At 38.1% G+C, this 13,064-nt stretch overlaps 1 protein-coding gene across 1 annotated transcript in view; it reads left to right on the top strand.

The window, feature by feature from the left end:
* The first annotated feature begins 400 nt into the window (after positions 1–400).
* LOC122718381 (chondroitin sulfate proteoglycan 4) overlaps positions 401–13,064 on the top strand; it is a 30,179-nt gene continuing 17,515 nt past the window's right edge. Inside the window, exons 1-3 of the mRNA XM_043943371.1 lie at positions 401–485; positions 5,086–5,249; positions 11,322–11,553. Of these exons, the coding sequence (XP_043799306.1) occupies positions 401–485; positions 5,086–5,249; positions 11,322–11,553 (481 nt within the window). The remainder of the gene's footprint in view (positions 486–5,085; positions 5,250–11,321; positions 11,554–13,064) is intronic.

Here is a 13,064-nt window from a genome sequence, read left to right as displayed (position 1 = left end):
CGAATCAACGTCCAACGCGGCGGACGATACCGATTCGAGCCTCGTACGCCTCCCCCCGTTACCTCATACCTCGTGCGCGTGACGAACGACGCCTCGAAATGGATGGAGAAAAGTACGGTTCGAATCTTAATCGGCTTGTAAATAGTCTATCGTAATTCCTCTCGCGTGGACCCGAGATATCCATCTAAGTGGCGTTATCCCCAGTTGCCTCGTTTCTTAGCGTACGCAAACTTTCTTCCCTCTCACGAACGTAACCGGATCACGGAGGAAACGGTGTCGAATACGGGAGGAGGATATAGAGTCGTGCGATATTTCGATTGGAAAAATATATATATATATATACATACAAAGAAGAAAAAGGGAAAGGATAAAAAGAAGACGTCGAGAAGAGAGGAGCCTAATGTTTCTCAACGACATGGGGCTGTTAATGTTCTTAGCACTAACGGCCTCCCTCCTCTTGGGCTATTGCCAAACGGATGAAAAAGGTAATGTATAGACGTCCTCTTGAACGGTGACGAAAGAAAGCCGCGGTTCGCTTTCGTCCGTTGCCGTCGCGCGATCGTAAATCCAGGGATGCGCGATGGAAAAGCAGCAAACACCGACAGAGATTAACTTTTATGGTCAATGGAACGAGTGGCCGCCGCGAATGTACTTATATCACCGATACCGACCCTCTACTTTTCAATAACCCGACCGACCGTCTATCGGACCGCTTTTAATAACCAACGAAAACGGCGCGAGTCGTAAACACGGTTCGGCGATATCACGATCGCTCGATCCAGCGCGCGACACGATCCCTGGATTCACGACGCTTCCCCTAAATCCTTTTTACGACGATCCTCGCGTCAAATATGAACGATCGTCAGCGTTTCGCTCACCTATGATGGAACTCTGAACTAGAAAATGGGCGTCTACTCTCTCTCCTTTTACAACGTCACGAATAATGGAAGAATTTCAATTGATTCGAAAGAAAGATAAAGGAAAAAAGAATAGAAAAGAATATATATATATATATCGCTTTTGATCGTGGGAAAAATGTTCATTTTGATGGTTCTTTTTTTTTTTTTTTTTTTTTTTTTTCAATTAGATTTATATCGCATATCGGGTATAAAAGTAAGTAGCTATTATCGTGGCTCGATATTAAAGTAAACGTAACGTAGGAAATATGGGAAGGTTAATTACAAATATTAATTACGAAATTAACATCGTTCGTTTCACGAACAAGTACGGATATAAATCGGGATGCGGAGAATTAATGTAGTAATACGAGACGATGGTTCGATCATCTCGCGATGCATCGACGTAGATGAAATACGAAAATACGACATGTGCAGATGCGTTTTCGATCATCTGTAATTGCTGTGATACAGCCTCGCGGTTCTTCGATTTCCCTCTCACGTCCGTGTCTATTTATTCTCCGGGATGTCGTCTTTTCATTTCATTTCCGTTCCAACGTTTCGGTTTTAATGGGTTCGATACACGGAGATAGGGGACACGCGATAGCTCGCCGAATCGAAATAGGAAATCGTTCGCTCTTTCAGGAAGTTTGTCTTTAACGATGAAAGTGAGATTAAACCAAGTGCGAAAGAAAACAGAATGATCGAGGTTTGAATCGAAATTTTTTTTTTTTTTTTTTTTAAATCCAAGAAAGAATATTCGTAATGATCCGAATAAAAAGACGAAGCTCGTGTTTGTTGCTCTTCGTTAAACGTACGCGTCCCTATCGTCGATGAAGCAAATTAATCCTCCCATCGATTGTAAATTTGTTCGAAACAAAGTACGAATTTGAAAAAAAAAAAAAAATGTCTATAGATAGGCCTCGTGTATCGAGTTTGCGTATAACCGCTAATATCCGCGAGTTTATCAATTTTAGATAAACTACGTTTCATAACTTGGTACGAGTATCCCGGAGAAAGAAACGAAGAAACGATAGATGGATAAAAGAGTTTCGCTATCGAGCGGCGTAATCAGTTTTTCATTTAGCCGGCTAATCCATCGTTTAGCGTAGACCCCGCGTGTCGGAACGATCAAATTATACGAGGTAGAAACTTTTATCCCACGCTCGAAAAACAATTACCCGTTATTTTTCGTTGTAACCGAGTCGAAAATGGAATTTATCGGTATCAATTTTACATAAACCATTCTTGATTTCCCGGCTTCGTATTTCTGTAATAGGTGAACGTCGAGGGCAATCTAACCAAGCATCGAAATACCATGATGGAAATAGCAATGGCAACACGAGTTTAATCAATTTCCCGTTTATCTCGCGTTCCATTTCTCTAATCCATCATTTCGCTCGCAAATTAATGCTTCGTCGACGTCGCGCGGCTCAAAAGCGGTCGTTTTTCGAACAATCCAAGGCTTTCTCAGCCAAAAGGAGCAGGAATATTGACAAATTTTGTTAATTAAACGCGACCAACCCGTTTACCGATCCTCCATTATCGGGGATACGATGAAATCGCAATCGATTCGCGCAAATCGTTCGATACGATGAAACCGAAGCCGTCTTAATCCACCTCGTTTCACGCGTTCCATTGAAAAAAGAAATTTGTCGACGCGATAAAAACCAAGTCACGACACCAAGGCCAATATCACCCTACTACTCATCATTCCGTTCATCCAGCTAATCTGTCCTTTATGGACTATAGTTGTTCGCTTCGAATTTCGAGCCGGAGATGCGCATATACATCGAAATCCAATTGCGGAATACGTTTGAAAAGCATTTCGCGCACTTTCTCATCTTGGACCGAGACAGGATTTACTTTGACGAAAAACAAGATGAATACGATGCTGAATCGTTTCGTTATCCGTAACACGAAAGTTGGGAGAAAAGAAAAACGCGAATCGGGATAATTGCGCGAAACGTCTGACCGTCGAGTAGTTAAGAGCCGCATTTATTGGTCAGATGTGGGGGATAGCTTTGAGAAAGCTAACGTTGCCCCGAAGCGACTAATTTGGCCATTTCCGTGCTCTATTATCTCGATAATTAGCGATCGATGAACATTTCCGATAGGAGAAAATCTGCTTGTAATTGGTTAAGGACCTCGACCTCGTTATTTCTAGGTTGTGCTAGATAAACGTGAATAAATTGCGTGTATGTGTATGTAAGGAAAAAAAAAAAAAGAAAAGAAACGAAAAAAAAAAAGAAAAAAGGAAAAGACGAAAACTTCGATTACGCGTTTCGATCTTAGAGTGTCATCGCCATACTGTCTCTAATGCTAATCGAAGTAAGTACATTTAACCTCGATAGAGAAGGTACGCGTGGATACACGAACACAAATACAAACGTTATGGCCTGTATCATGAACCGAGGATTCCCGTAAACAGGTGAAGCCGGGTTCTATAACCGTATAGAACACTCGTCCCAAATCGATTCCATCGATTCGCGGTTGACGTTAATGTTTCCGTGTCCCCCGTTCCACGATGTTGCGTCGATAGAATAAAAATAATAAAAGGAGGGAACGGTGAAAGATGAAAGAACGAAGCTGGGGGGGCGGAAGAGATAAAGAAGATAGCGCGTAGTTAATGATCCGTACGATTATTCCACGTATTCGTCGAACGTTTTCCAAGATCATTTACACGCCTCTCTGGGAAATAAACTCTTTACAAGAGTTCGAAACACGCGGTTGTCCGATTTCTCGGTATACACACTTAGAGACGCGAGATCTCTTCTTCAACGGTCTTTTAAAGGAGTTGAAGTCGCTCATTCATCGGTCTTGCCAAGCTTTTCAATCGCCTACTGTGCTTTATTTCCTTTTCTTTCCTCTTCTTTTTCTCTTTATTACGTTGATTTCTTTCTGTCTGTTCGACACCGTCGAAATAGTATATCAACCGATGGAAAATATTGAACCATACCTTCATAACGATCGACGAAACGTCAATTAAATTCTGCGCCTCGTCGTTCGTTTATTTATCGCGACTGTTTTTTCTCCTTGTTATTTTGATTTCCGTAAAATTTTCGATATTTTCCCGAGATATGGTATACGAGGTATACTGAATTAAACAGGTAAAGGTCCATTTGGATTACGGATGCAATCGTGCAGCGAATAAATATTTCATATCGATAAAAATTACACGATCATTTTATTCACGGTCAAGCGGTGAATAATTTACAGTACACGCTACTACGGTACACTCATCAAGGCTAATGAATTATATGAAAATTTGTACGGTTCAGGATAAATGGAATCGTTTAAGTTAAAAGAAACGAGACTAGGAGATTTTCAAATTTCTCTAACGAAATATCTAATCTAGAACAATCGTTCTTGCAAGAATTCAAATATGCCAATTTATTCAATTTTTCTCAACAACGAAAATTATTTATCAAAATTTTAATTATATTACGTCATATCGTAAATATCAAATTTATCTCAACCGAAGATATTATGATACAGGATATATTTAAAAGAAAAAAAAAAAAAGAAAAAAATTAAAGCCTAGCAAAACTCAATAAATCTGAACGTAGAGTTCAATTTGATTAAATTTCGAGAAATTAAATCGCTTAAGTAAATATCTATAATATGCGAACGATGCACGAGAAATAAACATAATACGCGATATAATATACACATTATACAATTAATACATGTGCGTATACGTCGCAAAAGATCATCCTTTCGATCGATCACTATCTTGACGATTTTTAAAAAATCTTGATCATAAACGACAATACTTCGATAATCTCATATTACTTTTAAATAACGTTATACCAGGTTCTCAAAAAAGAACTGAAACGATTAATATTTTCTCACGATTTTTTTTTTTTACTTCTTTCTATTTCAAATATCTCTGAAAAAAATCGATTTATAAAAACCGAATCATGACAATGGTAATTTTTCTTAGCAATGATTTACGAGTCGTTAATGCATTTGCAAAAATATCCGAGATCGCGTACGCCTCATTTTAAATAGAAATATCGATAGTGGATGGAGATTTATTCCTTCCCATGAATATTTTCAAAGCGCGTACACTTTTTAGATAGTCCAAAGAAACGTGCAAATTTATACGTATACGTTCATATTTCGCGCATCGATGGGCGAGCAATTGCGTCACGGAGGAACAATAAATTTTTCAAATTTATTACAGTGTCATTTTACGGAGCGAGCTACATTCATCTTCCGGTGCAAGAAGCTAAGGGTGCGACTGACATCAGCTTCCGGTTCCGAACTCATCTCGCGGACGCTATGCTGCTATTGGCCGTTGGCAGGACGGATTACTGCCTGATCAAACTCGAAACCGGCAAATTGAAGGTTCGTTTGCCCTCAATGCTTACTTCTATTAATAGGCTTTCTGTTTGGGTCTTCGTGGCCGCTGGTCGTTAACCAACCGCACGTGCTATAGTCCGACGCGACAGTCAGCACAACCCCTCTCTCTCTCTCTCATCCTAATTCTCTTTTTCATCTCCTCATCCACGAGCAATCTTTCTACAGTACGAGCTATCCTTGCTAAGAAATTAGGCTTGGTTCGAAACATTGAGAAAAAAAGAAACTCGAGAGAAGGGAAAAAAAGGAGGAGAGAAAAGCGAGACGAGTTGGAGAGCACGCGAGCATGGATGATATAAAAAAGAGGGAAAAAATAGAAAAGAAAGAGAAATGATTTTCAGACACGCGGCTAACGACCACGTTCTCCACAGCTCGATTTTATAACTTCGATAAAAACCGTGTCGTGATTTTAACAACATCACGTCGTTGCCCCGCTTTATTCGAGCCATTAAAACTCCGCAAGTAAAAACATCTTATTTATGTATGCGGATGCTCGCGAGAAATGGTAAAACAAGATAGATCGACACGTTTCACCGAATATACATAATAAAATTTATAGAGAAAAAGGAAAAGAAGCGATGAATTTTTTTTTATTCACTTTTCCCTTTCATGCGCACACACTTTCTCTCCTTCTCTCTATTTCTCCGTGTCTCTTTCTTTTCAACTAAATAAAAAACGTTTGTAAATTTCATTCGAGCAAAGTTAACGCTTCCCTTTGATTTCGTTTAAAACCATTTCCGTTTTAAATTCTATCTAAATCAACGATCCAGCCATCAAAGAGAAACCAATAATAATAAGTTTCGATGTAAACTTTCACGTAAAATACGCGTACGGTTACGATTCCATTTTATTTTATTATTTTTAATAATCCTTCGAGTAACAATTGCGTGGAAACGATCGTTACGTATAGACGTAGGAATAAATATAACGCATTCCTATCTATCGATCGACCTTTTACAGGGGGAACAATTTTTGTTACATGTTTGAAAAATACAATACTCGATGCTCGGACTTTTTAATTGAATTAAATATGACACGTTCAAATTTAATTTTTGTACACGAGCCCCGATATGAAATAAAACTTTATAATTTATTTCAAAGTAACGTTGGCTGTAAATTGCCGTGAAAAATTCTATTTGCGAATAAACATGAAAACTGTTCATGCATAATTGTCGCCAATGCGTGATCGAATTTAAATTTTTAAAATAGTCGCTCTCTACATTCGTGTAAAAAATTCGAATACTGATGTTTCTCTGTAAAAATCGAATAATCGTTACGTTTTACAATTTTTAATTTTTTATTCACGCGCAAGCTTTTCCTAAAGCTTCCCCTTTTGTTAAATCCAAATTATTTATCATAATTTATCGTTTCCTCGATTGTCCGAAGGAACGAAAAACCTTTAATACTTTTATCCGAATTAAGGCCAGGTATATACAAGCGTCATCCTTGTAATTCTATTGTTGTGACAGGTCTTTGTTTATAATGACACAACGTGTACGATCTTGCGATTTCGCTATGAAAACTATGCTACAAAGGTTTTAAACCGACATCCACAATGGAAAGATGCAAATCCACAAACGAAAGATGCAAATCCACGCGTTGCTCGCGTGTATCTATATCAGCATGTTCCAACTTCCTTTTGAGATATTTAAATAATTAATGTTCCACGTATTCGTTAAGTAACGAAAAAAATTAACAGGATTTTATCGCAAAAAGCAGAAACGACTAGCTGCCTTTTGAGTTAAGTTAGCGAGACCATCGCTCTGATTCCCGTAAAATACGAATTACGAATGAATTAAAATAAATAAATACTAAAATTCATTAACCAAAAGTGACAACAGCAACAACGTCCGTCCACAATTCGGATCTATATTAAAGCTAGTTGCAAACGATCAACGCGACACACTGTTTCGATCATCGCACGTGCGTTTTGGATCGTTATAAAACATAGAAACGTGAATCTGTCGAACTTCACAACGTCACTAGAGCAGAATCGCAACAATGTCATCTGCACCTGATCCAAAGTCAATTCCAACCGCGATTTTAATTCGAGATCGGTCTCTCTCGGATGGTTTCGATCCAATAGAAAAAGAAAAAAAGAAACAAATTTGTTTCGGTCGGCTCTCGTCGGTGAAATAAGACGGCTCAGGTATGAATTCTCGGCGCACGTATTAACAAGCACGGTTATAAACGATCGCCGGTGATACCGTGACGTCGGCCCGAAACGAACACTCGTTGGAGCAGAATTAAACGACACCATCGAGCGTACCCGGTTGCATTACGAAGAACAACGACGCACGGGGGACAAGCAAGCCCAGATGGGCCACTTTGCTCTTAGATAGTAATCGTCGTCGAGCTCTAGTTACAAATTACTAGAATTCGTGAGAAGAATCGGTGTACAGGGCATAGGTGCAACACACCGTCGCGGAATACGCTATCGTTCATAAGTATCGCGATATTTCGCTCCATTCGTGGCAATAATATATTCGGATAAATATTCGAATTTTAGCAAAGTATAGAAACGAAGGATGAGATTGAATTTATTACCTTATTATAAAGTCAATAGACCAATAATTAACATTATTCGCGATAAAATTTAACAGCAACACGCGAGTTGATTAGAATCAAATTCATGATTCGTCGATGTACGCGATGTTGTAGTAGTCTGTTCGATAATTAGGTAATTTATATATATTATTACATATACACGGATAATTACAGATCGCGTAAATTCACGAGAAATATGATTCCTCAAATAACGAAAGAATTCTCTTCGTTATTCGAATTAATAATTAATGGTGCAACGGTACAAACATTCGTACCAATTACGAAGAATAAAATTATTGCGGATCCTTTTATACGTAATTTCGAAATTAAAATAAATCTTGTTCGAAATAAACATACTTTCGTGCGAAGTAGCGTGTACGTGCAACTTCGTTACGCTAAATAGGAACCGGTTGTTTATCGGGATGCTTATTACGATTAATTCGAATATATTATATTCGATGGTCGCGTTCATAAAACGACGAACGGTCGATAAGTGGATGTAAACACGAATCTCTGAAACATTTACAGGATGCTCGCTATTAATCGCTCATCGACGATTATTGTTATTTCGCCTCGATGTATTCATATTCTTTGACGGAAATTTACAATCTTTGTACCGATGACGCGTATTTTCTTCATCGAACGCTCGAAGACGACCAATATTAATTTCGATTAACGAGATTAACGAGTCGAAATCTCAACATTTCGCGAATTTCACGTTTCATCGTACTATGATGAGGTGCATAAATAGATTCGAGTGGAATCTAAACTCGAAATAAGTTTGCTGACAATGAATCTTCTTTTGAAGTTATAGATTATCGATCTACATTATCGATCTTTTATAGAAGTAAAGAATAATCGGAAGTTGCGAAACGTAGCTTCGAATCGAGAAACTCAAATGAACGATAACTGTACGAAATATAGTCGAGCAAATATTCTCGAACCTTTAATTCGATCTAATTCAGCAAGAAAGAAAAAAAAAAAAAAAGGTAAAAACGGTAGAAAACGCTAGGTCGCGAACACTAATAAATACGAAAAAATTGCAGAGCAATCAGCCTATTCAGCTGATCGAGAAAGACCTCGGCAATCGATATAATTCGAGTAAAAATCTGGAACATGGTGTAGTAGTTCCTTCCCGAAGACATCTTAAATCTCTCGAAAAATCGAGAAAATTACAGCCGAGCAACCGATTTTATCCGATACCATCCGAGATGATTAATGGGCGAACGTAACATAGCGTAACACGTAACATAGCGGAATTGTTATTTGAAAAATTCAGATCGTTTTTCTTTTGATCGTAAGACGAAGATCAGGTGTAATCCAGTATCGCGATAGAGTGTTAAAACATCGTCCAAGTGCATTAGGGCGCGAGGAAAATGCCGTTTCTCACTGGATCCCAAAGATCCAGAGTGAAAACCGCGCGAATCTAATTTCGCGAAGGGTTAAGTCCACAGGTCGAACCATGAGAAGACGGGTAGGTGGGTGTCTGTCTGAGCTTAATTAAATTTGTTAAGAAGATCGTTAAGGAGGATGAGAAGAGGGATAAACGGGCGAGCAAAAAGTGCAATGGAATCGTTTCAACGTCTCGTGTGCCTGTCGAGCCACGTCTCTCCCGCACCGCTTTTATCCGCTTAAAACCTTTTCCATCTTCCCAATTATTCTATTATTCGGAAGTTCGGACTCGTCCACGAGAGGTATATATCGTTTACTCTCGGTTAGTTTCACCAACGCGTTGTCGAATTCATTTATTTTATTGCGCGATGCAACATTTTGTTTATCGTCAAATCGTAAAATGTTTATCAATTTAATCAAACGTAAATCGCATTACGTAAAAAAGTTGGAAACAATTTGTCCACGGATCCGATCGAATGCGTACAATTTCGCACGATTTCTTTTCCATTTCGAAAAGAAAGGAAAAAGAGAAATATCTTTTTCTTTTATCAATTGCGATCGATCGATCGAATATTTTGTTCCCTTTCCAATCAACGATGGTGCATCGATAATGCATCGCCCTGGTGTCTTCGACCTTCGAAACGTATAAATTCGCGTTTACACTCGACGAAGTGTCGTGTCTCTCGCGCTTATACATATTAATGGGGGATCCTGCATAGTCATCGGACATTGCGCTACTATCGGGGTGAACTTGCAACTCGCAAAAGCTCACGCCTTTATTACGAAATCGATCGGAGAACGGCGGCGGGAGAAGAGGCCGTCTGAAGCGGAGTCGATGCTACGGATCGGCCTCGATGCCAATCGCGCCTCTCCCTCGTAATTTCGACTCGTCTCTTTCCGAGAACGATCGACTTTTCATTAAGACACGATTCTACCTCGGCTGTCTCGATGCTTTCCCCCTTCCACGCAAGATCAACGAGAAGAGAGGATGGTGCAAGTTACGCTAAGACAACGCTATAAGTCTCGGAAGGTCGATTTAGGTCGCGATTAAAGACTCTTTATCAGAGGCTGCCGCTTCACCTCTCGCTAAAGCGCGTCGTGTACTGTCCTAACTCGATAATGCATTACTCGAACCCGTCTCATAATGTCGAGCCAAGGTGCCGCTAAACGGAGGAGAGAGGAAAAAAAAGAAAAAAAAAAGGAAACATCGTAATCCCCGGTCGTTTGTGGCCTCGAAGCGGGGATCTGAGCGGAAAAAGTCGAGGTTCGGATTAATAAAATGTACTTGCTACATAGTATGTATGTCAACTGATTTTTTTTTTTTTTTTAACGGTAACTGGATTACTCGTGGCAGATCTCTCTTTCTTTTTCCCTCGACAGACGTTCTCTTACGGATTTTAAACGACGCACATACACAGTTAAAGAGATGTTAATTTTTATTCTAATTTAGTTAAAAGTCCGTATCCGACAACGCGCAACTAACTTTTCCTAAATAAGGGAAGAATTATAAGGCGAATTATTTACCATTCTTTATGGAACATTCTTTATGAATTATTTTCACCTTTTTCACGCGACTTTCCACCAAACGAATTCGAGAGAGGATTTTAGAAAATCCGATTACACGGTATCTGGTTAAAAGAGAAATCTGATAAACGAGTAATAGATGGCAATTGGGAAAAGATCAATATTTAATACGTTTCCGGACCGCCCTTTTACACTTTGCATGCACAAATCGAAGACGTAATGCCTGCAAAGGTAGAACGAAAACAGTTTTTCTCTTAGAGAGAGAGAGAGAGAGAGAGAAAGAGAGAAAGAGAGAGGAGGAGGAGAAGAGAAATTTCTGAAGATGTTATTTCGCCAAAATAGTTGCAAGAAGAAACTTAAGTTATTTCTCGGTCATGTTTCCCTCTAAGCGAAACAGGTACATCCCCCTTCGAATTTTACTTCATTAAAAAAATAATTTTCCTTTATGCATTACCTTATCTAAATTTCCAACAAAGAGTAATTATCTTGGAGGGAAACTTGCGATAGAGTTTCCGAACTTTACCGTTACATCAAAGTCTTCGTCTATCTTTGGTATAGAATAATTTAAGAGGATGGTCCCTTCTGATTTTTCCACAGGTCCACATCAATTTAGGGGCGGGTGAAAGCGAGATGTCCAGTGCTCGTGGATTGACGTTGAACGACCTGAGCTGGCACGAGGTCAATCTGACGAGGCGAGAGGCTAACATCACCCTACAAATTGACGTGATACACACGACCAAATCCCTTCTACCAGGACGTTTCTTTGAACTGAATATACACTATGGGGTCTTCATCGGGGGACAGGGTGATTTTAACGAGCTATTTCTAGGTAAGACGCACCGGCAAGCTTGACTCACTCGGATAAATCGACGCGCCACGTGACTCCACTCTCGCTCACTTACGTCTCGTTGGTAACACGAAGATGCCATCAACTTATTACATTCTCGTCGATTCTAATGAAACTTGCCGTGTGTAAATGGAGAAAACTTGATCTTTCTTAAATCAATCCGTGATACGATTTCGCGCGATTCTTTTATAGATGAATATACTTTTCATGAATGAATACCGTTTTGTATTTTTATTTTGCATAATTCGTGCTAAGAATTAATTGAGAGTAACTGTTTAACCCGTGAAAATTTAAGCACCGGTGAATCGATTACGCCGTCGAATACGTTTTGTTTTTTACTATTTTTGTTTTTTTTTTNTTTTTTTTTTTTTTTTTTTTTTTTTTTTTTATACTTTGCGTAAAAACAACCAACTGCCTTAATTAAAAGTAACTGTTGGACTTTTGAAAAGTTCAGTCGCGATATTTTATGCGTAATTCTTTTATAAAGAAATATTGAAGATATACGTTTCGTTGTTAGTTTTATTTTGCGTAATATAAATCACAAACTGGCCTGGATTCGAGTGATAACGATGACTGTTTAGCTTTTGAAAAATTAAATAGTAATTACGTATGTAATTACAATAATTATTTATTTACAATTTATTCATAAAATTCATCGAGATATATATTGAATCGACGAGAGAGAGTAATAATGTCGATATAAATGCAACGATAATTTGCCTTATTATAGATGATGTATGTCCATCATTTCTTTGAAATCATTTATGAATTTTACGATAATAAATATCGCAAAATCATTATGTAGTTTAACGGTAAATTCTTTTTATTTATCTCTCAATAAGAACGATTTATTAAAATTTACTTTTGTAGTTTAAAATTCGATCGCGATATTTGGGGTAAACCAACGTTTATCGACGCGTATATTTGCTCGTGTTATTTACTTCAATAATATGAAAAATATTCTGCATATTTGCATTTATTTTAAATTCATGTAATATGAATAATTAAAAACAGAAATATCTTACGTCCAAGCGCGACAATTACTTTATGTAAATTGATGTTGAAGTTCAAATAAGAATATTTTAAGAACATCACCCTCGTAAAAAGAATTGACTATAAACAGAATAACGTTCCCACTTAAATGGGTTCTCTCTTACGAAAGAATCCAAAAACCATACGTAACTTTCCCACCAATTGAATATATTCATATTATCTTTCAATTTTTACTATCCGATATTGGATAATTATTACTCGATCATTACACGTCACGTGCTCGTTTTACGAAAAATTTATTTTCTCTTTTCCGTATCGAACGAAGTTACAATTTCATTTTCCTAAACGTATCTCCCGTTAAATCGTATATGCGATTTTTTTCTCAATTTTCAAAATTACCGGCTGTTATCTATGATTTCACTATCAAATTTTGATCGCTGACTCGATGACAAAATCTGTTGCGGTCAAAATTGAAATAGAAAAAAAAAAAAAAAAAAAAA

This window comes from Apis laboriosa, unplaced genomic scaffold (genome assembly GCF_014066325.1).
Source record: "Apis laboriosa isolate Shangri-la unplaced genomic scaffold, ASM1406632v1 scaffold62_cov152, whole genome shotgun sequence".
Lineage (NCBI taxonomy): Eukaryota > Metazoa > Arthropoda > Insecta > Hymenoptera > Apidae > Apis > Apis laboriosa.
The sequence above is the reverse complement of the archived record's forward strand: the minus strand, read 5'-3'. Positions and strand labels throughout refer to the sequence as shown.